Source organism: Copadichromis virginalis, linkage group LG11, assembly GCF_057382275.1.
Source record: "Copadichromis virginalis isolate Kocher_CV1m ecotype Utaka linkage group LG11, C_Virginalis_male_GT1.1, whole genome shotgun sequence".
Taxonomy (NCBI): domain Eukaryota; kingdom Metazoa; phylum Chordata; class Actinopteri; order Cichliformes; family Cichlidae; genus Copadichromis; species Copadichromis virginalis.
In genome coordinates this window covers 34,681,991-34,709,005 of record NC_140628.1, presented here as the reverse complement: position 1 = coordinate 34,709,005, position 27,015 = coordinate 34,681,991, and the positions used below count along the sequence as shown (strand labels likewise).

General features: G+C 38.5%; 1 protein-coding gene across 1 annotated transcript in view; it reads right to left on the bottom strand.

Annotated features, from left to right (window-relative positions):
- The window catches only part of dgkb (diacylglycerol kinase, beta), an 80,431-nt gene that overhangs the window by 24,770 nt on the left and 28,646 nt on the right, over positions 1 to 27,015 (bottom strand). The window contains exons 10-20 of the mRNA XM_085472170.1: positions 25,797 to 25,914; positions 25,272 to 25,360; positions 24,783 to 24,899; positions 24,403 to 24,501; positions 22,523 to 22,624; positions 19,892 to 19,965; positions 19,198 to 19,272; positions 16,904 to 16,989; positions 16,128 to 16,217; positions 12,919 to 13,079; positions 5,674 to 5,738 (exon numbers count right to left, since the gene is read on the bottom strand). Of these exons, the coding sequence (XP_085328296.1) occupies positions 5,674 to 5,738; positions 12,919 to 13,079; positions 16,128 to 16,217; positions 16,904 to 16,989; positions 19,198 to 19,272; positions 19,892 to 19,965; positions 22,523 to 22,624; positions 24,403 to 24,501; positions 24,783 to 24,899; positions 25,272 to 25,360; positions 25,797 to 25,914 (1,076 nt within the window). The remainder of the gene's footprint in view (positions 1 to 5,673; positions 5,739 to 12,918; positions 13,080 to 16,127; positions 16,218 to 16,903; positions 16,990 to 19,197; positions 19,273 to 19,891; positions 19,966 to 22,522; positions 22,625 to 24,402; positions 24,502 to 24,782; positions 24,900 to 25,271; positions 25,361 to 25,796; positions 25,915 to 27,015) is intronic.

The window sequence follows — 27,015 nt, the reverse complement described above, 5'->3', positions numbered from 1 at the left end:
TGAATTTTGATGAAATACCTACTCCTGGGAAGACTGCAGCATTGAGTTAACACACACCTGAAAGCTAGAGAACAACAAACTGCCATTTATCCATCCAACCATTCTCTTTTTATCCAAGTTCCTGAAAAAGAGCTTACTGAGAATTCAGAACACTTCTATTTGACAAGCCTCATCCAAACATCCACACGCACATTAATATAGAAGTTTATTTGATAACTGACATTCTGATTCCCGTTTAGTATCTTATACAGGGACACTTTAACATGCCCATTGTTAACATCCAGTTTATATGGCCATCTTTTCTTAGATGTAACCATGCTATAGCCACAATGTGTGGATTCTATATAAAATGAGGCTTGAAACAAGACTACAATAAATACATTGTTCTGTTTAGTACTGTGCATTGTTATATAGTTGTGGTAGAACAATGGTTCAAGACTATCACACCGCATGTGATTACACTGGGTTCTATTGTGCACTGTTTTTTCTGGTGTTACACATTGCAATTAAGTCTTAGAGCAGCTTATATCAATTTGGTAGGTAATTTCTACAAGAATTTGTAAGCTGTAGGGAAATTCAAATAAGTATTGTTATAAGTAAAATGCGCTAAACACTGGAAAAATAATTACAAACTGATAACAAAGAAAACAAAAAAGCTGAGATGATTGTTTAGGAAATGTACAACTATCAAGCCAGAACATTTTTACCAATCATTTTTAAGGAAAGACAGAAAAATATTTCTTGTGACTGTTATTTTGCCTCAATTTGCTGTCACTTTATTTCATATGAGTTACATTGTGTAAAAAAATGACATTAGTGTAAACTGTACCAGGGTTGTGCCAAATCTGAGCACTGGTTAGAACATGAAAAAAGTTAACATGAAACTGTACACAAAAATCAAAGTTAATTTCTCAACTCTCTGCTTCTCCACCTCTCTTTCCTTGTTTCTCTCACCATCCATCTCTCCCCTCAGAGTTAGAGATTAGTGTATAATTACATGGGAGATCAGCAAAAAATGGGGGGAAAGGGACCAGTATATTTTAACAAGGCGGTCGAGGAGGAGTGTCATGAGGGGGAGGAGGTGGCGCGGCCCTCGTCACGGGCCGACTGATTGTCTGCTTTTAATCCTCGACCTCATTATCACCTCCAGGTCCGGCAGTGGCAGTAAATGAATCTATCTGCCGAGTGTCAAATCTTCACACCTTCACCCTGGTAATCACCCCAAGGTGCAAATACAAGAGATAGAAAGAATGAGAAAAATGGAAGGAGAGAGAGAATATGACCCCAGCATTTCATGAACAAAATCCCCTCATTTCATAATTAGTGCTGTTCATTAATTATGTTATTTCTCTGGCAATTAAAGCTGGTTAAACACGTAGTTTCTGTAAGGTCACAGCGGTGACATAAATATATAGATTTTTGTTCATAAAACACCTATTACTGCTGTCATATAAAAACAGTCACGCTTTGACATTTCTCTCTTCACACATTGTACTGATGTCTCATACGTTACTTTTTATTATATATCGTGACCTGGAAACTAAATCTAGAGCAAAGGCAAAGCATCAAAAAGGATGACAGATAAACAATGGCTACATTTTAAATATCAGTATTAAGACGACATTCTTAGGTTTGCATTGAAGTTTATTAACTGGGGATTTATAAAACTGCAGACTTTGCTTGTATTCTTAAAGTGATATCAAAAGAGAAGTACATTCATCTGTTTATCAACAGAAGTATCTAATTAACCAATAGCATGGTATAAATTCAGAGGATTTAGGCATGTAGACATGGTCAAAACAACCTGCTAAAGTTTAAACAAAGCATTAGAACGGCAAAGAAAAAAGATTCAAATGTCAATGTCAGATGGGCTAGTCTGACTATTTCAGAAACTGCTGATCAACTGGGAATTTCCCACACAACCATGTTTAGGGTTTACAGAGAATGGTCCAGAAAGAAGAAACTATGAAGTGAATGATAGTTCTCTGGGTAAAAATAACACTTTCTGATATCAGAGGTCAGAGCAAAGCTCAAATAATTTTAAACTGGTTTAAACTCAAATGCCCTCTACAGTCACCAGATATTAGTCCAATTAGGACCTTTATGATGTGACGGAATGGGAGATTCCCATCACAGGGTGTGTAGCTGACAAATTTACAGCTTCTATGTGATACTATCATGTCAATATGGACCTAAATCTCTAAGAAGGTTTCTAGCACCTTGTCGAATCTTTGCTGTGAAGAATTAAAGCAAAACAAGGGGGTTAAAATGAAATGAGTAGAAAGGACAATAAATAATTTTTTAGGATAAGATAACCTTTATTAGTCCCACACATGGTAAATTTGTTAATTTGTTGTCTTATTTTAGTGACAATTAGGAACTCCTTTAATTTAAGAATCACGAAAATTATAATTATACTATAAAAAATGTAGCATGCATATTAATCACCGAAAAAGGAATATTTCAATTTTATTTAAACATCATCTGTTAAGAGTTAATCAGTTATAACAGAAATAAAAACCATATGTTGCATCGTCTCAGCTCTAAAGATCGTGTGCACCTTGTGTGTATATTTTATATGAGACCCAACAAAAAAAAAAAAAAAGAAGAAAATTGGATCTTTCTGAACTTATTTCGTAGTAACAATGCTTCCATTTTCTTTTTATTGAAATATTGCTTACAAGGTATATTCACTTTACTTTTTTATTTTAAAGCAAACTGTAAGTATCATTACATAGCTCTGTATAGTGACAAATGTTTAAGTGAAACCTTAAAGTGAATTAATATATTAAATCAGTTTCATGATTTTTGAATACTGTTAAAAACATTGTACTTGCTCAGTCTTCTTTAATTCGCTTTGCACCAACGCCTACTTAATAACAGTGGAATGAAATCTTCCCCTCAAGACATGCAACCCTTTGCTTCAGTTGTCATAGAAGTTCCTGAAAAAGAGCTTCCAGCTGCAGGAAAATGACTCAGTGATAAGTTGCAATATACTTCCAATGGACATAAGCCCTTTGGACAAATCTAACAAAATCTATGCTACCTTGAAAAACTATAATCATGCATTATTGAATTGGCAAGGATAGTGTGTAATAGAGAGATCCTAAACTCATTCCCCTGTGTGAATTATTAATTGAATTCAAATAACAGACAGAATAATTTTCTTAAAATATCTCAATCATTTTTCACTAGGACTTAAGATGGGGTAAAACAACAGTGATGCAGTCTGTATGCCTAAAATGTAGACGCACAATGTGATGGAGTGTGATAAACAGGAAAATAATTTACCAGCATCTGCAAAGGATGTGGCACCATGTTGGAGTGGATGATGACCACATAACACCCTCTTTGTTTAATGAGGAAATTCAGAGTTGATATAGTCCTTTCTTGCTTGCTGGCTCTTTTCCAACATGTTGCCACATCTGTCGTAATCATTGTCAGCATTGACTAACAGGCCCGTGTTTATTTGAAACCCCCTTCACTTCCGCTTGGACCATTTCACTGGCTTATCTGCATGTTCGTGCAGCAGAAGAATAGCTGGCTAAATGTTGTACTAAGGCCAGAGTAAAATATGATAATGAGTACAAATGGGATTATTAGGAGGCTGTGTGTCATCAGTCTGACTGATCCATGATGTCAAACTAGCCAAGCAAATTCAATTAGGCCTGCAATTACTCCCTGGCGCTAGTGGAGATGTATTGGAGATGTTAAATATTGATGGAAACATAGATGCCACATTTTTTCATCTCCAAAGGTGAACGCATCTCCTCAAGGTAATCACAAATGCTAAACATGTAGCCTGTCCATTCATCCTGCTGAGAAGAAACATGTTGTGCTGTCATAAAAAGGGTCAAACAGAGGTTCTGCAAATGCACTGCAGGTTTATTTAGACTGTGAAAAATGCATGATTTGATTTCTCTGAGATTTTCTTTTTATGTTTTATGAACTTGAGATTTATTTACATTGAGCTTGTTGGTAGAAATGATCTATCATAATGTCCTTCTTTTTTGTACCAACATATATAAGAAATATAAGAATAAAGGTGGAGGAGTTTGTAGTTAGACATGGGTGGTAGATGAAAAAAATTTGAACCTTGCAATGTCACATAATAGCTTTTATTCCAAGAAAGAAAGAAATAAGATACTAGATAATCACAAACCCTGTACTTTTGCAATCACTGCCACACTCATTAAATGATGGTGTACCATCCAAAAATAGGCAGGGGGTCCAATACAAGTTATAAGTGAGACAGATTTTTCCTTGATTCCCTTCACTAGCAAATTACAATGCTACAGATCAACAATACTGTGCAAACGTCTTAAGTCACCTTTCCTTTCTTGATATTTAAAAGGAAAGTGTGAAATGGGTGTAGCAATTTGGTATGAAAACCTTGATTCTTCACTGTCTGAACTCTCTAACACAAATTTTCTTGTAATTTCTTAAAGCAGCCTTCAGGAACAATTTTCCAGGCTTCTTGAAGGACATTCAAATGTCTTCTTTGGATGTCAGCTGCTTTTTATTCCATTTTGTCAAGATGACCCCACATGGCGTGCGCTCTGGGGAGGCCAGTCCATGACCGATGATGCTTTTTTGTGTGATTTGGGGATTACTGTCATGCAACAATAGGTGGATCAATTGAAAGGATAGATGTATATCTCAGGTCTTGTGGTCCTGACTTTCAGATACTGTTCCTGCACTGTGGATAGTTTTTACCCTTGAAATTTGCCATTTCCATTTCCTTCTAGTTGAGGACACTACTGGGGGACACCACATGCCAAGATATATATCTCAGCATGTCCATGCTTTAGTTTTCAGGTAGTAACTCTCTCGGAATCACCCCATTGGTGCAATAATTATGCCTAATATTATGTCAAACTGTTTTATCTTAGCTTAAGAAATGGGAACAAGGACCGCAAAGTGTGTAAAGATACAATTTAAAGAGTTGCTTCTTTGTTAAGCTGTCTTTCAGAGGGTGCTAGTTTTCATTTTGCAGAAAAAAGGTGTCAGACACAATCAGCCAATGTCCAAAAAACAAACAAACAAAAAACAAAACAAATGAACAAACAAACAAACAAACAAACAAAAAACCCTTTCCTAAAAACAAAAACCCTAAAAACCTTTTAAAGACCTTTAGAAAGACTAGAGAACTATTGCTATTTAATAAATTACAAGACAATCTAGCACATAGTGAAACAGGAGGAGCACAGTGAGGCCATGAAACTTCCGTAGTGCTAGGATTGTATGGACAAGTTAGTGAAGAGAGTGCTAGGTAAACCCAAACCAGACAATAGATCTCTACCATTAGTAACGTCCAAAACAAACTGTATGTATTAACTGCAGTCAATATTTTCAAAAAAACAATGCAACAAAAGGATGTTTCAAACAATGCCTGTTTGGGTACATCTACAAAATAGTGGTCCAGCTGAAAAACTGGGGAACCACTCATCAATATGTTTGTTAAGAGATATTGATTTTAAGCAGGGCCCCTCTTTGAGGATTTTGCATGTTAAGTTGATTGGTGATTTGAATTTAACCATAGATGTGGATGTGACGGGGAATGGTTGTCTGTCTCTTCGGGTGAGCCCTGCCATTTACTGGTCCAGGATGTGCAATGCCTCTCGCCCAATGGCAATAGCTCCAATGGCCCAAAAGAACAAAACAGAAACATACCTGCTGTTAAACTTCTCAGGGTGCTTCTCTCTCATAACATGGAAACGATGTGCGATTGAGGCATCCTGAAAGAGACAATAAAATTGTATGTTTTATTGAAGCAAGTTGGTGTAATAGTTTAACAACAGATCATAAGTGAATTACAGTCTTGCAACCTCTAGTTTTGGACACTTTAGTGTATGGAACTCTAGGTAAAAAAATTAATAAATAAATAAATAAATAAGCTCTTCTCTACAACAAAGTATTAGGACCTCATTAAGAAAAAAATGTATTTATCATTTTTAGGTTAAAGTCAAAATTCTGAGAATAAAATCAAAAATCTATTTTGAGAAAAAAGTCGAAAGGTGGAGCTTACAGTTGTTCTTTCAAGACAAACTGCCAGTTTTAGTAAGAAGGAAGGAAATGATTTCCCTTTTAGCACATAAACACAGTGCGGTGATAAAGTGTAAGGACTTTGAAAAGATGGTGCAGAAAGCTGCAAATGGTCAGATGGAAAAAAACCACACAAAGTTGGAAGAGTGGATTTGTACGAAATGAAATGACTGGTAATGGACAGATGCGAGGTTATTGATGGTTACACCCTCGTGCAATAAAGAGGATGTATGTTGTATCACAAAACGGCAGATCAATTTGTTTGACTAAATCATCCACACAAGGCATTTTGTAGAGGGTACAGTCTTGAAAAAACAACTGTAATCACCACATTTCAAGTTTTTTCTCTTTAATATATTTTTTTAATGTGGCCCTAATAATCCTTTGTACTCATGTCATTACAACAATTAATAGCATGCAAAATTTTATTACGTTAAAGTTTAAATTTATGTCAGCTGATATTTACTCCACACTTCTCAAACATTGCAGGCACATCTTGGATGTCCATGGTGTTTATCGCTATAAGATTACAGGAGCTGTAGTACGCAGAAGGTTGCTAAGCTTTGGATGAAGTTGACAGAGACCCTGATGAAAACATGCTGCTTCCATATGGGCTAATTAATTAAACACATACTGCTCCTAACCACCCTACAGGAAGCTGCTGAAACCTCAGCAACCAAGTTGTTTTCTTTCTCTGTATGTACCTCACCACTCGTCTCTCTGCAGTTCAGATTTTCTCCAATCTACTTCTAAACCTAAATACCCATAATCACTCATCATTCTCTCACATGACAAAGGTTTTTGTTGATTAATAACAATAACATTTTGAATATTGCACAGTTTTTCATAAAACCACAATGCAGTCAAAGGTACTTTTAAATAAACGATTTAAATGTATATGAAGTGTTTCATTTTAGTTTACCTGTAATCTCATTTTTGAAATGGAAAAAAAAAGACTACTGCCTACTAATAAATTTCCCTTCACAGTGGTATACTTTCTTTGTATTAACCTGGGCATTAACTGTTTAAATGTACTGGAGCACAGCACCGCAGTTTGAGTTAAAATATATTGGATATTTTAATATCAAAGAGCATTTGTGCAATAATGCTAAACAGGGTATTTAATCGGAACACCAGTAAGCAGGTGAACATGACATATGAACTCAAATATGCCGTAAAGTATGTACAAAACCTCTCAGGGCGTGAGGCCTGACTCTAATGAAGGAAAAACATAAATTTCCTTTAATTTACACTTCCAAGTCCGTGTCAGCAGAAAAACGTGTACTGGCCTTTGTGAAAAACTCTGATGAAAACTTATCTTGCTCTGAAGACATCTCAAGAAAGAGTGAGGGAAAAGTTGCTGTAAACTTTCTGGGCTTGTTCCTCGACCCCCCTCCGCTGAAGCAATCTGTTTTGACCCACTCCATTTTGAGTGGCACTATTGAAACAGCAGTGTAGTCAGGGAGGACCCCCTGCTAGCTCTCTGTACAGAAATTTAGAAGAAGCCAAAAGAGAAAAATCAATGGAGTTTCTCTTGATGTCTCTTCAAGACGCTGTAAGCAGAAGACCAAAAGATTTCTTCAAGATCCCCGCAGACTCGCCTCACGCTTCCATCGTGAGCAAGAAAGGTGAGGTGATGGATATATCTGAGAGATTGTAACTTGATTTTCTTACAAACAGGACAATAGCTGCAAACAAGAGAGCAAAAGCCAGGAGAGGTTGTCTCCCCTTTGGTTTGGGGTCTATTATCTGAGATCTGTACAAGTGGAGCTGTGGCTTTGCAACAGTAAACAGCGATTTCAAGCAACCCAGAGTGGATAAAGCACTTTGTCGTTCTACATTGCTGTACTGTTTGTTTGCTTTAAATTAAAAAACTTAAAAAAGAAACACTCTAATGCTCCTATAACCAAAATACAGAACATTTACAGTATTCACATATAGTATATATAACAAAATATAATTTTATCTGTACAAATGTTTGATAAAAACATGAAAACTGTTCAAAGTCATATACAAATTTACACAGAAAAGCAAAACCTCTATCATAACAAAAACAAAAATATTATTATATTAGCTTTATTTAATTTTTTTTTATTCAGAAACACAAACAAAAATAGAAACAACCCCACCTGGAAAGCTTCTGAAACAAAATCACTTTGTGCTTTTGATGTTTTCTTTTACCTCCTAAATTATTTTGTGAAAATCAATTTGGACCAATCTAAAATATAAAATTGAAATTTGCGAATTACAATACTGTAATATTCTGAATATAAAATTATTTTCTTTCCATTCTTGTAATAAATTACAAGTGAGCAGCAGGTGAATAGCTATTTTTTTCTTCCTTGCTCATTGTTTTCTTTTTTAAATTATTCACTATGCACCATGCTAATACACCAGCGTGCACTGCACATCTTGGTCAAGGGTACACTCAAAATGTGTGTAGTATAAAATGACAAAATTGTTTCAGGGTTCTTTTTTGCGCCAAACACGACTTATCAAGAAATATCTTTTCATTTCAATGGGTTTCAAATGTTTGTTTAATATCTAATTATGTTTATCTAAGCAGAATTTGATAAATAACTTAAAAAAAAAATGTTGTAAGTTACAAAGAGCTTTTTTCATGGTTGAGTGTAATTTTAGCTGTTCTGCAAAACTGAGTTGAAAAAAAAAGTTAGTTAGTTAAGATGTTGTGTTTGTCCAACTGGATACATTTTACTAGTTTTCTGACTTTATGTGTAAAAACAACACAATAAAACACCAATATGACAGGAGTAGTGGGCCAAACCTTGAATACATGTATGACACATTCTTATGCACTGACCCCCTCACAGGTCTGATGCGCCGTCAGCTCACTCCCCCCCTCACCCCCAGCTGCCCTCAAATAATTACCAATGTAAAAATCTGGCACCCAAATTAATACAGGACATGTGTAATGTCCTCTCATAGCTCAAAGTTTAGTCCAATTATGAGTGGGCTTCAGCGGTTTGATGTGCCTTTCACTACAGTGGAGAGTAATGGCTTTGACAGGAGTGCCAGGGTCATTAGGGCGACTGACTGCATTATGGTAGCGGAGTGCGCTCAGTGATTAGTTCTGTCTCTCACCCCTGGCCCTGATTGAGATCATTACACTTCACGTCACTTCCACATCCTCCCAAAGGGATGGCGTCATTAATTCTCAACCCAACTGGGCCATGGCAGAAGGTTAGGCTGGAAAAATTCAAGAAAAAGAAAGAAGAAGAAATACCTGTGCTGTGGGACAAGAATGAGATCAGAGAAAGTATTGTTCTTTTGTTCTTCGGTTACTATAACGCATTATTGGTGACTGACCAGTATCAGAGCAGTCAGTCAAGTTTAAACACCTCTGGCCTTTATTACAAGGGGACATAAGAAAGAAAGACAGGAAATGCACAAAGAGATGATGGCCAAAATCTGTCTGGTATGTGCCATAACCACTCTGCTTTTAGGATCCTCCAAATGGATCCTAAAATGAATACAAATTTAAAAGGACTCATGGAAATGACTTTCAAGCATATGTTGCCAGTGACAGTCATCGTCCGAGTTGGCTGCTATTGCTGATCTTTTGATTTCAACAGTGTCATTACAGAAACAATCTACTCTTCATCTGCATAATCTCTGAAGTAATTATTAGCTTGACTTGTCGCATAATCTTTAATGTAATTCTCTCATTCAACGGAAAGCAAAAAATTTGATGCAAACAAAATATTGTATCACACTCAAATCCATAGAGACCTCAAAGTCTTCTTAATCCCCCACAAACAACTTCATTTGTCATCATCGCGCCCACTAATCCCACCAACAGAGCAAAGACAATAGGGGTTATAATGAGTTTATGAACCAAAGATGTCAGGCCAAAGACGTTTTCTCTCAATGTTTGCTTCAACAAGAAGCAATCATTAAAGCATTAAAACTTCACGTTTTTTTTAGAGTACTGCATGTTTGGTTGACTGGACATACTAACATTAAAATCCACCACATTTTGAGCAAAATTATGCATCTTTATGTTTCAGTCACACAAGCGTAAAAACAGGATGGCAGCCTCCTTGCAACTAGGAAAAATCAATGGTAACCTGGTGACTACACTGAAGATTTCACTTAAGTTAAATGTTCAGTGAAAAAGAATGAAACCCAACTCTACGACTGCTCAAAGCTGCATGTTGTACCTTTAAAACAATCACAGTCTTGCCAGTGCAGAAGTATCAAAAATTTCTTGAATGACCACTTTTAGGTACCAAAAAGAGAGTTAACATCAGTTTCGAAGTTCGAAGCAAGTAATAAAAATGTCTGCCTGGCAGTTTGGGAAAAAAGAAGAAAAAAAGCTTTTTATCTTAACTCTTTGGGGGTGAATTTTTGTGCAGTATAACTCACTTTTTAAAATGCATTAAGAGTTAATGTTATGCATTGTTAGGTAACAAGTCAGTGTTGACACACCTGGCTACATGAATTCTGCTACTAAATTGTGTTACTGATACATTAGCAGCTACTTATGTCTGCATGATGCATGCATATAGGGTATTGATACACTTTGCTAATAAAGATAGCAAGTGTTAACTTTAGTTGACTTAGTACTCTACCCTCGCATTCAAACATAGTCACTTCTGACTTTGAAGAAAAAAGATCATGGTGCACAGTTGCAGCTACTATGAGAGGACACAAAACAAAAGATGGCTTCACAGTAGTAACAACAATCTTTTGTACATTCTGTGTTTTTTAAAAAGGCCCATTTGCATTTGGCTGAATGTTGTTTTTACCATCAACAATCTCCATTACAATCAAGTAGACAAAAATGTACCATTTTAACATAATGATGAAAAATGCTAATATATAAATGATATTATATAATTTGATAGCAATACATTTATTTTCTTGTTTGTGATCGCCTTTTTCAGAAGTCGATCTTTGAATGTTCACTTACTTGTTGTTTCTGAAAATGCTACACCAATAAATCTGACTTGAAAGTTCTCCAAATGAAGCAGCAGATGAAGTAACTTGTGTGTCTGACATTTATGCTAGGCTATTAATGCATTTGAACATTTGGATGAATGCTCTGGGATGTATTTCAAACTGTTACCACTTCCCCCTGAACACATCACCATATGTTCATCACTGTAGACAGATTACAGCTATTGTTCTCCTTTATCACAATGTTAACAAGACCCGTCCTCTAATATCCTCAAACATCGTCATTAAGAGCCCAGGGCTGGAGGTGTTATTCAACTAACATTTCTAGGGCCATGCATCACTTATGTCCCTGCCATGGTCTCTACAAATCTGACAAACCCGAGCGACTCCCTCCTCTACCACCTGTAAATGTCAATTACCATATTTCCCCCTGACATTTATCAGTAATGGCTAACACGAGCTACGTGAAATCAGTGTCATTATGGTGCTGATGGACAGGGGAGGTGCTAATGGATGCGTAACTTCATGCAAATACACAACAGGCCCTGTTTATCGATCAGAGACGGTAGAGGTTTGAGCACATCTCAATAAAGGTCTAACCACAATGTGATCACAACAAATAAATTGACTGATTAGGCTGTTACTGCATGTACTCCACTCGCTGTTCTACCTTCTGTATTCAACCTTCCAAAACAGTCAGAAAGAAGAATTATTGAGAGAGGAATTTTTAATTTTAAGCACAGGAGTCCACACGTTAGCAGCTATTTCTATTTTTTTTCTAGGTTAAATTGTCTACTGGTATCATTCTTTGTCTGAGACTCTTTCTTACAAAGACTGAACCTTCCTTTGGTGTGTAAGGCGTAAAAAGGTGCCATATTCACATTCTCTCAGCAGTGCACAAGTGATAAATTGTCTCCACTTACAGAGAGCCTTTACAGTATTTCAGCACAGCACTTTCAATGCTTCCCATTCACCTGTTTACACATGCTCACACAGCAATGGCCCTGGCCTCCCAGCAGAAACAGCTTGAGGTTCAGTATCTTGCTAAAGGTGAGGATCAAACTATCAACCCTGTGATTAGTGGACAGCACGCGAGCCCCACAAGGAAATTTATATTGCAACTGGTTCATCGTTGAGAGTCTTTATTGTGGTTGTTTTTATTGTTTATTATTATGTCTTGCATTGTGATATAAGTGTGTTGAAGCCTTTACACCCAACCTGGGAATGCAGCATCTATATAAGTTAAAATTGTAATCGTATTATTAGTAGTATTTATATTTCAACACATCACTTTACACATTGAGCCTAAGGTTGAATTTTTGGTTTTCATTGTAGTTTTTTTTCCAGCTAAAGCTAAAGTACTTTTTAAACCCATAAAATCTTTAATTTTATCTTAATTTGCACATTGCCTTTTTCTTTTACACATCGTTCTTTGTTTTTATAGTCTTAGCAAGTTTACTTATTCATAGATTTTTTTTTTGTTTCAATCAAAAACAGTCAAAATATTTACGTTGCTGATTTTGATTATTAAAAATGTGTGAAGAAATAACACCAAAATCCCTGAGAATATGCAGATGCTAAACAGTTTACTGCTTTTTCTTTTGTTTGTTTCAACACGAGCGTCACATCTGACACCTAGAACGTGAGACTTACCCCAATCCCCTTCACAAGCAGGTGTTTTTGTAGTGAGAGGCATCATGCAATTGCTAAGCAACATGCAATTAGCTGCCATTTGTGTGTGTGCAGAAACAATTATACATAAAATCAAATACAAAGACTATTTACATCTAAATGTATTTAATGTGGACATCATGTTTTTTTCTTCAGCACTAAACACTATTAAATACTGTTCAAAGTGAGAAGATCTGACAAAGGGTATTACATCAAAATCATATAACATAAAATACCAACAAAAGGTATCTTTGCACCTTATTGTCTCAGTGTTCAACTTACCACTCCAATGGAAAAGTAGTTGTTTATAATGCTGTAAGGCACTGGGTCCCCTCGCTCTTCCTTGTCTGTGGGTGTGACATCAATCTTCCAGCGATCCAGCATCACCTCTGTACTGTTCTCAATGTCCCGCAGGATCTTAAGGAGGCTTTCGCCCTCATAGCCTCAGGAAGAATAAGATGAGACAAGTGAGATGTTAAAATGGGTCTAGAATATCTCGTGCCACATGACTGACACTTTGCAAACACAGGTGCATGGGCAAATACACGAAAATACAAGTGAGTTTCTAAATAAGTTTTTATACATGTATATGGACAATTTACTTCCAGTATTACTCAATTTTGTTACTTATACTTAATGATTTTGTTATTATAAAATCCTTGGGTTATATTGTGTTGGACATTTTTGTTTGGTCTTTATTTGGTATTTTGACCTATGGTGAAAAAATTACGTCAGTTCACAAGTGCCAAAAACGGCATTTCCTTTTGAGGCTGGATCCAAAGTAAGTTAAAAATAGCCTCACTTACAGCAGAAAAAAAATGTCTACAGCCTAGTTGGGGAAAAAACCCCAGTTCTGGTCTCAAAGTTTAATTTCTATATTCATTTCAAATGTGAACTCCCCATATATCCCCATACCGCAGACCACGGCCTCTCTGTGTGAGGATCTAAACGTATTCTACGCTAGATTCGACACAGCGAACACCATGAGACCGGACAGTGTGCGCACCGCGGATGACGTCAGTGCGCACACTGTGTCTGAGGAGGATGTGCGGAAGTGCTTCAGGAAGGTGAACGCACGCAAAGCTACTGGTCCGGACGGGATTCCCGGCCGCGTCCTCAGGTCATGCGCGGCTCAGCTGGCTGGAGTGTTCACGCACATCTTCAACCTTTCCCTCTCTCTGTCTGTAGTCCCAGCCTGCTTCAAAATGGCCTGTACCCAAATCCTCCACCATCTCCTCATTGAACGACTGGCGACCTGTAGCCCTGACCCCCATCGTAAGTAAATGCTTCGAGAAGCTGGTCAGGGACTTCATCTGCTCTGCACTACCCGACTCACTGGACCCTCTACAGTTTGCATACCGCCACAACAGGTCCACTGATGATGCCATAGCCCTGACACTACACACTGCCCTGTCACACCTGGAGAAGAGAGACACGTATGTGAGAATGCTGTTTGTAGATTACAGCTCAGCATTCAATACCATCGTTCCCTCGAAGCTGGACAGGAAACTGCAGGATCTAGGACTGAGCAGCTCCCTCTGCAGCTGGATCCTTAGCTTCCTGTCTGACAGACGCCAGGTGGTCAGACTGGGCAGCATCACCTCATCCCCCATCACACTGAACACTGGTGCTCCACAGGGGTGTGTACTGAGCCCTCTCCTGTACTCACTCTACACCTACGACTGCACAGCCACTAACAGCTCCAACATCATTGTGAAGTTTGCGGACGACACTACAGTGGTGGGTCTTATCACCAACGGTGATGAGACGGCTTACAGGGAGGAGGTCAGCGCCCTGACCCACTGGTGTCAAGACAACCATCTCACCCTCAACGTCGCAAAGACAAAGGAGTTGATAGTGGACTTCTGGAGGTGCAGAGAAGTACACACCCCCATCACCATCAACGGCGCTGCTGTGGAGAGAGTGAGCAGCTTCCGGTTCCTTGGTGTACATCTGGCTGAGGATCTTACGTGGTCAGTACACACAAACAAAACAGTGAAGAAGGCGCAGCAGCGCCTCTTCTTTCTCAGGAGACTGAAAAGATTCGGCATGAGCCCCCGCATCCTCAGGACCTTCTATCACTGTGCCATTGAGAGCATCCTCACTGGATGCATCACCACCTGGTATGGCAACAGCACCGCCTACAACTGCAAAGCTCTCCAGCGAGTAGTGCGGTGCTCTGAACGGATAATTGGAGGTGAGCTTCCCTCCCTCCAAGACATCTACAGGAAGCGGTGCCTGAGGAAAGCGGGGAGGATCATCAAGGACTCCAGTCACCCCAGCCATAAACTGTTCAGACTGCTTCCATCAGGAAGGAGGTTCTGCAGCATCCGGTCCCGTACCAGCAGACTGAGAGACAGCTTTTTCCATCAGGCCATCAGACTGCTGAACACGTCATAGACACCTCAGCTTCACTACTGGAACTTCAACATTATGCACTCCACACTGTATATAAATGCCACTTGTTCTGCACATATTCAACTCTGTATATTTTATATATTTTATTATTATTATTATTATTTTTTTCTTTACTATTTAATTTGTAAAAATGTGTATACACACACACACACACACACACACACACACACGTAGGAAAATATTTAGTATACACATCCAGAAATGCATACACTATTATATATTGTACATATATTTATTAGTTTCAGGTTGGCCATTCTTGTATTTTGCTCGTTTGTGTTGTTGTGTTTGCACATCTCTGTTGCTTGTGGGGCTCGCACACAAGAATTTCACTCGCATGTGCTGTGCCAGTGTGCCTGCACATGTGATGTGACAATAAAAGTGATTTGATTTGATTTGATTTGATTTATAAATAAGTATTTCTAGAGATGTAGCAGCTTTGAATAAAAACGGCCAAGACAGCATTTTTTTAATGCTTGTGAAATATAGAATACAAATCTATAAATTCCTGAGCAGTAAAACAGACTAACACACTGTGTGGGCAGCTTTGGCTACGGTTATTTATTTATTGTTGAATGTGCTTTATTTAGGTGATATTGGTCTCTGTACAATTCTCCAATACATCCACCTCAGCTGGTCATGACAGATGGCTGAGCCTGGTTCTGCTTGAGGTTTTTTTCCTGTTAAAAGGGAGTTTTTCCTTCCGCATGTCTCTAAGTGCTTGCCCATGAACTCAAAGCAGTCTCTTAAAATAAATAAATAAATAACATTTTTTTTCTTTGTTTTATACAATTGAATATTTATGTATTTGCCTGGAAAGTACAAAACATGTAGACATCACTCTGGGCATTCCACTGTTTGCTCTATTTAATCAGTTAATTTGCATATTATTTTTAGAGCACCAAATAAAGTAATTATTAGTTTTAGCCACATTGATGTTCCAGAATAATTAGAGCGTTACAAACAATATTAACACTGGATTTCTAATGCAGGACATTTATACCTCTACCTTTCACTACAGCAAAGGGATGTGAGGCCATGTTGTTGACTGTTATGTATCTGTTTTCTGTCAGTACCTCCTCCCCATCGCAGACATCTTGCCAGGTCATTGCCCGTGCCAAGAGGAAGTATACACACAGGGGGGTTCTTGTCCAGGTTGGCCTTATCTAGAGCAGCAGGACAAATATCACAACAAGATGTGAAACAAGGCCAAACCAAGAAAACAAACTCACTGCAAGAACTTGCAAAGAAACCATCAAATCCCTTTTTCAGCCCAACTAGTAATACTAGAAGTCAACATGAATGTCCAGTTGTACAGTCTATTTCAAGAGGCACATTTTGCCTGACAGTTATTACCTCTCTTTGTTTTGATTGATAAAAAATTGAGGCAATTTTTGAGAGCCCAAACAAGTAACACATCTTCAAGACCAAACAGAGAAGGCTGGGTGTTTTTTTTCCCTTCAAATGATGACTAATATGTTGTTTTCCAACTCACGTAATCATCCCATTTTACCACCTCTGAATACACAGGCTTGGATGTAATGAAAGTGTTCATATACAACCCATTTATTACGCTTTACCATTTCAGGCTGGACAACAAGAGTGCTGCAGCCTTTGAAAAATAATAAAAACAAAGGCAATTTTGCCAAAAAAGGAAATGGGGTGTTTAAGTGCTACAGTACTATGTTTATTACTTTACAGGTAACTGAATGCAGTATGTGCACATGTACTGTAGCACCTCAGAAGGCTTGCAGTTTTTTTTTTGTTTTTTTTTTGGAATGAACATGAGGACCAAATTCTTGGCAAAGTTGTGACAAAATAAAAAAAAATTGAAAAGTAGCATATTCTGTACCAATGAAGTCCAGGATCCAGCCCACAGTGCCATCACCTCCACAGGCCAACACTCTGAAATCAGGAACATCTCTGAAGAAATTCAACCTGTAACAAACGTCTTACTTTTAGATGTCTTGCACTGGTTACAGAAGATATCTTTTATCTTCAGTTTTCCCTGAAAATAATTGAAAATGATTTTAAAAGTGAAGGTGCATTAAAATGTCTCTTTTTTCAGTCTTTCTTGCGTTTAAAATTCACATGACACAGACACAGTGTGCATATTATGAGCATATTTTTGAGCCTACTGCAACAGCACACTGCTTCACTGCAAACCCCCATCTAATCCCACAAAATAACACATGTCGCATTGATAATTATTCATTCAGTGAGCTAGCCTGCCTGTTCGAGGCCTAATTGGATCATGACAGGCAGTGTTCAGTCCAACTTCTTCCGTTCCTTCACAATAACAAAGCCCTAACTGAATGAGCCAGCCTCCAAGCCTCGTATGGCGGGTAAATGATTCGCTCAATTACTCTCCAACTGGGACCACAAACCATATTAGACGCAAAACAGACGGCCGCAAACATGAAAGGCAACTTTGGGGATATTTAAATACCAAGAAACAAACACTTAATTTGCTGTAATTGCATTATTGAGGCAGCTAATTGACAGCAGTGCGTGCGGCTGCCTCGGCCTGCAGTGTCCGACGGTGACCGTTCACCCTGCTAATGTGTGCTGCAGTGAGTACACTTGACAAAATATTAACAAGGTTAGAGTAGGAGAAGGTCATCTGGAATGTTCTCAACTCTAGGAAGAAGCCACGGATTCGACCCCAGACTGCAGAGGAGAGGCAGGTGACGCTTCAGCCACATCAACAGAGAAACAAACAGTGGCCACAAGGTCAGTCCCTAAAACTTGGGAGTTGCGTTGGCGCAGTGAAAGCTGTGCCAGTCGAAACCTCGTGGAGGGTTTTTTTTTACCCTGTGAGTGCTGCTGTGTATTTATTTTTTATAAGACACAAAGATTCTGTTTTCACATCTAATCAAAGCCAAACAACGTGGCAGCACGATGCTGAGGCATTCCTGTGTGTTTAAACGCTGCTGGACGCAAACAGCAAAGTGGAGGAGCGTTGTGCATGTAAATCATCCATTCATTTTCTTAATCACAAATGTGAACCATAGGAAACCTGGAGCTGCCCACACCACCAGCCTGCAGTGAGCTGCTTGTCTGTATGCGCGATCACATGTGGTATGGCGAGCGTTTCACCTCTCTCTATCCGTCAGTCACTTGTGTCACCAGCTCTGCGTTCAGCCTTATGCATATGGAGTCGCTGCTCGTCAGCATGATGCTATCGTCTCCAGGATTTGTTATGTGTGAACTCACCTCATTTGTGTCTGTTCTGTCTGAGGGAACCGAGTGAGAGGTTTAATGCTACAGGCCTCTCTTGCATGTGATGGTGGTTATTATATGTGGGCAACAACCGAAAACACTACTGGGTGTGTAAACAGAAGGTCATTAGCTGATCTGATTAGTGAGGTAACAAACAAAGGGATGCTTTTAGATTTTGTGTTTTTCCTATATTTTCTTCTCCTTTTATAAACAGTTCTTTCAATTTTTCCACAATAATTTATATAAAAAGACAATTTTCTTAATGCAAAGTAACTTACTACAGATACTGCTGCCAGTTATAAAGCTAATAAAGAAAAATTAACACATAAAACAAAAAATATAAAACTAATGTGAATCTTTATTTTTCCTTTTTTCTTGCTTTGTTTATACTATAGTCGTTATTATTACTATTTATTATTTTTTCCAGTTCTTTAGATGTATCATGGCAGTTGTTTTGGGATTTAATAATCTAAGAGCAGTCATGTTCACTTTTTTAATTCCATTAGAAAACAATACTCTGATTTTCATGAGTACACTGAAACAGCCTTTTCATTTCTGTTAAGGCTGCTAATGTGCTTTCTGTGTTTATCTGTGGTTATAAGCTACAGTGTTTTTAAATATAATCTTTTTTTTTTAAACACAAATCATTTTGGAAAATATCTACCTGCTTTTAGGGTTTAGATCTTAGATTGATAAAAGGGCTGCAGATTTTTCCTCTCGTGTCTGAAACACTTTAAAAAAGCAAACCTCAATCGTCATATGAGTGTGAAATTTGGATGCTTTAAACATTAAAAAAAGTAACCTGTGAAAAAATATATTATATTGACATTTAGCTTCTTTCATGGAAATAATACATTTTTAAAACGGTATCTCACACTACAGATGTGTGAGATATCACTAAAGATGATCTGGTCAACAACGTACCCTGGCATGGGTCCATTTTTAGCCAGGTTGTAGCCTTGTCTTGGGTTCAGAAGATACTGGAACTTTCTGTAAATCCTACAGAAGAAATAAATAAAAAAAATAACATCGGAAAAAACTAAGAAGCAATGCAAATGTCGCTCTCTCAAACATCACACATTCGTTTCCACTTCAGGGAATTTAGCCTGTTAAGTGCAAATGCAGTCCAGGGTCCAATCACAATGTAACGAGGCAGTGGACTGGGCAGTGGGGTGGGACATACCCAAAGTCCCCTTGAGGAGAAACCATTAGAAAGACTAATTCATTTTAATTTCAATTTCATTATATCAACTGGCTGAAGTCATATTTTGATCTCATAATTTAAACAAATGAGGGCCGGAGTAATAAGGAGTGAATGAATATGTTTCAGTAATAACCCAATTAGCCCTGGGTTAAAGAAGGGGAACCAGCCAGTGACATGACAGTGAGAAGGCTGTCTGAAGCAAGAGTGTGTGTGTATGTGTGTGTGAGAAAGAAAGAAAAGAGAGCTGACGGCAGAGGCGTCCAGTGCTTTAGGTAAATGTTATTTTGTTTTTATTTGACTGAGCAAGCCTAAAGCACTTGGTGGCCAGAGGCCACGCTGTTGCCTTCCCTCTGCGGCTGAGGAGCGGGGCTTTAGAGGCTTCATGTAGCATGTTGAGACAGATTGTGTACTTACCTCTCTCCCTGCTTCCCCCCGCTCTTCGGATTGACAAACACCAGCAGAGGATGAGTGCCCTCTATTGTTGTGATCTGAATGGGAGATGTCAAAACAAACTGTTGGTGTTTGGAGACTGCAGGATGCTTCACAGGAATTCACTTTCAAGCCATATCCCTCAGAAATTTTGCCAAGTATATACAGCACTTTCAAGGCATGCCAGTCATCTGATTCGTTACATACTGCAGTTTTCCTGTTACCTGGCTGGGATAATGTCTGTGTGTGCTTCATGTTTCTTCGCCTGAGTAAAAACTTAATCTTGGGTTAATTATAATGTCTAATTATAAAGGAAGAGCTGTGATGGAGATTTTAGCCAGTATCTCTGAAACTACATTATACACTATCACAGGTCCCTTGATTTTTGAGGAACTGATACCTTTATTTTTCAAAGAAACGTTGTTTTGCTTTTTTATTGTCAAAAAAAATCATGTATTCATTCTTACTCAAATAATTCAAGTAAATATAGTTTTTCACCGCAGGCAAGTCATTCTCAAATTTACGCCGACCCACTCAGATCTTTCATTGGATATTCAACCAGCAGATGAGCATATGACAAAGGATGTCCTTCATTATTTTTCCCCCTGGTTCATTTATATCTTTTCCTCATTTTGCTTCATGAGACAATATCTCTGTTAATACTTTTACTACGACCTCATAACAACCGCTCCATTTGAACTTTTTCCCCACTAATGATGATGATCAAGAATAGGTCAGAAAATGATGAATAACATCTCATTTTGAAATCCAGTAGGTTTGTTTCATAGGTTCTAGTTTTCTGTTTTACATGTTTTTTAAAGTAAAAATTGGAATGAAAATGTAAAATTCCACTGCAAAATTTTTAATTACAATTTCTTGCAGTATCTTCACTGTCCACCGGTGGGCAATTGCACCACCATTGTAGGTAATTAATACATGTGAACTACAGTGGTTAGAAGCTCCAGGTCCAGGACAATTAATCAGGATTGCCTCAAAATGAACTACAGCATCTGTGTTTTTGGCAGCAATAAATAGAATAGCATAGAAAGCATTTATTGTCGTTACACTACGCAAAACACAAGTGTGGCAGTGCCACTCCTGATTGGTGAATTAAAGTCACAAACACATCACTCACGGAAACAACTCACCTTACGTTACAGAAACTAATTCATGTTCTCTTTAAACATTCTGACAATAACAGACCTCTACATCAAAGACAAATAAGCCATATCCTGCTTGATGTTTGAGCATCACTTTTTGATATTTTTTGTCTTGTTTTGTTTTATTTTGGGGGTTTTGTTGACACCAATAAAATGTCAAGCTGACAACAACATTATCCTTAAATACTTTTAAATATTATTTTTAAAGTTTGGGACTATTAAACTCAACTTTTGAATGCTCTGACATAAAAAACAAGAAGTCCTCTATCTTACAGTCAGTCAATACTCAACCTGATACCAAGTACTTATTTGCGACTGCTTTCTAATCAGCCAGACAGTTTGCCTTGAGTGACATGAGAACGGATTTTCCAGTGTCTCTGAGTGGTAGTGAATCTGTGGACAGGCAGAGCCTGCGATGTCAGAGGCCGATCTCACAAAGCGCCACATAAACAAGCTCTGACTCAGCGGCCCCCGTTTGAATTACCTTTCCTGCAGTTAGTCTGCAACAACTCGCCCAGTGCTCTCCCTGACACAGATGAAGCACTTAACTCCCCCTGCCTGCTATCCCAGCAGGCCAAGGGTGAATTAATGAGCTCCCTGTCCAGTTCAGAGTGATCCATTACTTCCTGTAATTATAAATAATAATCTTGATTATTACGCTGGTTAGCCAGCGAGGAGCATAGATGGATGTGCCTGGAATATGATTCATCATATTTCTCTCTCATCCACGCGTAGACGTGCAGTCGCCACAGACAGCGGCAGGCTTCCATCGCCAACATGCTGGCTGACAGATATTAGAGAGCATCAGGCTGGACAAGGCTCTGCCATGGGATACTGATTACCAGCAGGGCCTGCAGAGTCCCATCATACAGAGCTTCATTTTAAAAACTCAGTATTCATGAAAAACGGTTTGATTTCTGGATGGGACCTTAAAATAATCCGACTGTATCCAATTTATGGCTGTGCAGAATTTAGCAAGCAAGCTTTTTAACATGTATTTCAGTTACTCTTTGTTTTTATTTATTTCAAAATGAGCCTATTTCTTGGCATCCACAAAACGTTTCAGGTCATATAACCACTTATTCTGCACCTGCACCCCAAATAATCGGACTGTCGTATGTTCGCTTGTTTGTGAAGTGAAGACTTGTGCTTTCACTGGATTAAAACAGATTTTTTCCAACTACTAACAGATTTTTCAACTTTTGTAATTTTAAAATAAATTAATGAATCTGAAAATTAAGGGTTTCTCAAACCCCCTCTCCTCATTGTGGGCCTTTTCAAACTGTGAAGCATAACCTTATTATCAATGAAATATCTAAAAACAAATAAAATACAAAAAAACAAACAAACAACAAAGCACGAATTCTGCATTCACTGTAGTATGGGATTGTGATTAGTAAATAAAAACTATAAAAAAATATTAAGGCACAAAACTGTCAAATGTCTCGAGTACAACCTGCAGTCCTTGGCCATCGACTGTGACAGAATTGGCTCTCTGCATCTTTCCTCTGCCTGACTGACTTGACCGAGAGTCCTTCCTCAGTGTAGACTGTCTTTCCTGTGGTCAAAGGTCACACAATTACAAGAGCTTTGTTTTTTTTCCCTGCAATTAAATATATATATATATATATATATATATATATATATATATATATATATATAATTGCAGGGAAAAAAACAATGCTCTATATACACATGCATATGTATATATATATGTATGTATATATATATATACATTAGGGGTGCAACAATACTCATATCGATACAGTGCTTTCGGTTCAGTACGCATATGTATCGAACAATACAAAATTTCAAAATTTGTAATTTATTTTATCAACTTTTCTTCTGATGATGCTGTCTGTGTTGAGAGCTCAGTGGATCTGCATTCAACTACTCCGCCTAGGCTGCACTGTCGAGCGCAGATCCACTGAGCACAGCACAAGCTAGCGAGACAGAAGTTAAGGTCGTTGCAAATGGCAACTGCCTAAATGGTAGCCGAAATTAAACCTCCCCACCATAAAACAGTATGTCAGATGTGCCACGCAATGCTCAATTACATGGGTGGGAACTAGTGCGTTGGCGCAGTTAGCTCGTTAACGTGTTGACGTCCAGCCCCATGCACGGGGCGATCCGCGGTAACTCGTTAACGGAGATTTGCCGCGTTATGGCGTTAACGTCATTTTAACGAGATTAACGCAGACAGCACTAGTGGGAACACAACGAATATGACTGCACATTTACGCCGACATCACCCTAGTGCAAAGACAAGTGGAAGCAGACAAAAACAACAAGCGCACATGCTACAAACCTTACCCGAGTCATTTAGACAGCCGTTAGCACGTGATTCTCCTTATGGGGACCTGATATGTTTAATATGCTGCTGAGAATATAGCCCAGAAGAAGCATATAGTATAGCTTTTATTTTGGAAAGAGCCATTTCTCTGTAATAAACTCTCTTTTCCAAAGATGAGTGATTTCTCGATCAGACAAATTATTTTTTTTTAATTATTTTGTTGTTTCAGCAACATTACATTTAAAAACCGTACTTTTGAGTTAAAATATATATTTATAATTTTAATAAATGACAAATTAAAACGGCATGAACATTTTTTTGTATCGAAAAAATATCGAACCGTGATATTATTATTATTATTATTATTATTGGATAGAATAGTGCATAGGTAAATACATGGTTTACTGCCAGAATTGGAGTGAACTGTGTGTCTCGTATCTGTTGCTGTAAAGTCGTCTCTAGAGACCTGCTATCGTTTTATGACTACAATGACGTGAACAGCTTAGTGTAGGCTGCAGATTTAGTAATCTCTAACATTTTTTTTTTACTTTTAGCAGAAAGAAGGAGTCAGAATATAAACTGTCAATCTTAATATTATATATCTGTAATTTCCCAGTAGTTTTCCTATAAGTTCACATTTAATCTGTTGCTAGTTGAAGAATTTCACTGAAAGAAAAGCTTATTTTACATATTGCAACTTACAAATCTGCCATAACCAAATAAAAAGTTACAAACATAAATACAAAACAACGAGGTTATTAATAAAAAATTAATGTTGTAACTTTTTATGTTGGCTTTTGACCTTTTCTGGCAAACTTTCCCCACATAAGTTTAAATGGAGTTTTTATTGAGTAAGTAAGAGTCCTTCCTCGTGAAGCGCACTCATACAATTTTGGAAATAAACTTCTACAAAATAATTTGGTGCCATTTCAGAGCTCAGTGGGAGAACACAGGCTGATGATTGGATCCTCGGGTAACAGTTCCAAACGAGGTCAGGTTCACCGAGCCTCGGGACTGCTGACCCATCAGAAGTGAAGTCTTACCAGGACGATGGGGCAGATTGAGTTGGGGGGCAGGATGTGATCCTTCAGGGGTCCACAGTCACACTCAGGTTTCACATGTGAGGCACACTTGTTATGGAGCTGGAGGAGGTGGCAACCGTTATTAACAACCAACTCGTGTCAATAAGAGCTCATGTTTAAGTGTACAATTTCAGGTATATGCTCCAGACTAATTTACATTACATGTGTCATTGTCTCCATTTTATTTTCTATTAATGTGCAACTGCAAACAAGTGTTTTGGGAGTGTAAATTGGTGGGATGACTTGTGAGGTAGGAGAGGTGCAAAAATGAAACCCTAAACAACAAGAAGCAGTGGGAATATAATAAGGAGGTGGCTGGCTCTCCTCGGGTGTCGGCTCACCGTGATTTGACACCAAACACAGTGGAGCCCAGTCAGACCCTGGTAACACTTAATGGTTTTGTGACACTTGTCACACTTGGTGGGGCAGTTCCCTTCCACCCAGAAATGATGCATTACCTGCAGAGAAAAGGAGAGATAGCACACAGAGAGGGAAAAAAGTGAGAAAAGAAACATGGTGCAGAAAAACAAGATATATACAAAAGCACAAGTGACACAACAATTAAAGAAAGCAAGGAGGAAGGGAAAAACAAGCAAGAAGGAACAAGAAGGAAACAAGAAGGAAAAACAGAGAGTGAGGAGGAGAAAGCAAAGCAAACAGTGCTGTCTGCATCCCCGTCTCTAAACTAGGTTTATCCTGGTAATTAGAAATGCTTAGTAGCAGATTGAGTTGTTGCAATTCCATGAGAGGAAGAGAAGCCCTTATCCTAAGCTCCACGGAGCACTGCTGATCCAAGCGTGCCGACTGGTAAACACTCCAATTGGACGTACCTCTGTGTTTTTCTTGGACTTGACATAGGTTTTGATGCAAGACAGCGGAGCGCGAGCCACACAGCGCTCGTGGACTGTGTACTTGCAGACTGGAGCAAAAAACAAAACACAAAAACATTGTTTTGAATGAGCAAAAGAACAAAGAAGAACTTCTCTTTTGTTGTAAAGTATGTACACTAGGGTTTGAGTTATGTGTTTGTTCATCTTTTTCTAACTCAGTAAAGGGTGCACTGTAGGAGGCTGAAACACGTGCAGGTCTTATCCTTTTAAAATAAAAAGTCTCTGTTAAACTGTTTACTTCTCCTTTATCTCCACCTGTCCTGTGTTTTAGACAATCATGTGGCACTAAATCAAAATTATTAGACATTTACTTTTTGATGTCAGTTGTTTTATGTAAATATCCTTATCACTACCTTTCATGCATGAAAGGCCACGCAGATCTTACAGATCTTGCAATGTTACATTTCATCTTTTTAAACAGATAAGTGCATCTGTCAAACCTGTAACACTGACTGAATTACTCACATGAGCAGCAGAGACCCTGCTTCCCCAGTCCAATTAGCATGTTGAGACACAGGTTACAGTAGGCTGGCTTATTGAAGTGCTTCAGTCTCCACACGTGCTGCCCGTCGTCTTTTACGTTCTGCAGCAACAGAAACAGGTGCAACCATTAACTGATGGAACAGTCAACGAGTCACTAATCCACCGCTGTATCACATGGCTTCATATTCAGGCTGGACAATCACCAGTTAATCATCTGATTGACTAAATTTGTTCCTTTTATCGCAAGTTGAATTCTGTACAAAAGCACTTTGTAGTTGATTTTGTTCTTCTGGATGCAGCGTTTTCAGTGGGAGAAACATTTCATCACTTACCCAAGTGACTTCTTCAGTCTCAGCTGATTTGTGAAACAGCTGCAATCAAGAGATGAGATAAGAGTCCATCTTTCACCATCTCAGGCCCCCTCCTCGGTTCAGCCACCGTTGTTTCCTTTTCACATAAAAGGCCTCCTTGACTCTATGCTCAAACCAGCCTTCCTCCCTGTGCACATCTTCATCACTGAATGAGTGGCCTGACAGGGTAGCTCCTCCATGTTGCGCTGTGTTTGGTTTCCTCTTGAACTTCATCGTGTACACCATATCGCTCTGTTTCAGGTAGGAAACTGGGTCTTTGCGGTGGATGAATCTTTGGAGTTTTTTGGTCTTTAAAAGTCATTGAGACTGTTTTGAAAAAATGTGTCTCGGCTGTTCCGAAACTCCTGATGCATAACGGATCGCCAATGGTTCTTGCTTAGGCAGCATTTTTCCGTCTTCTCTCCTGGATTGCCTGGAGTGTTCTCCAAGCCTCTTCCCAGCTTCCCATGCCCAGCTGGGATAACCACATTTACTCAGGGCTTCTTTGATATGATGTTCTTCTGCTTCCCAGTCCACTGGGATGCTGTTCACTCGCTTACAGCTTTGATTGCAGCCATTCTCCAACTCTCTGTGAACAGTTCTCATGGCCACAAATCAATGGCGATGACAATTTGCATATTAATGATCATGAAACTACCCTCATGGCTCATTCTTAGGAAATGGCGCTAGATTCCGTCATTATGTATTTGTAGTGCTTATAAAATTTGGGAAACATGCAGTTAGCTGAGACTGAAGAAGTCACTTGATGAGTGATGAAACGTTTCTCCCACTGAAAACACTGAATTCAGATTAACAGAATCAACTTTTGGGGGGATTTCATCAAGACAAAG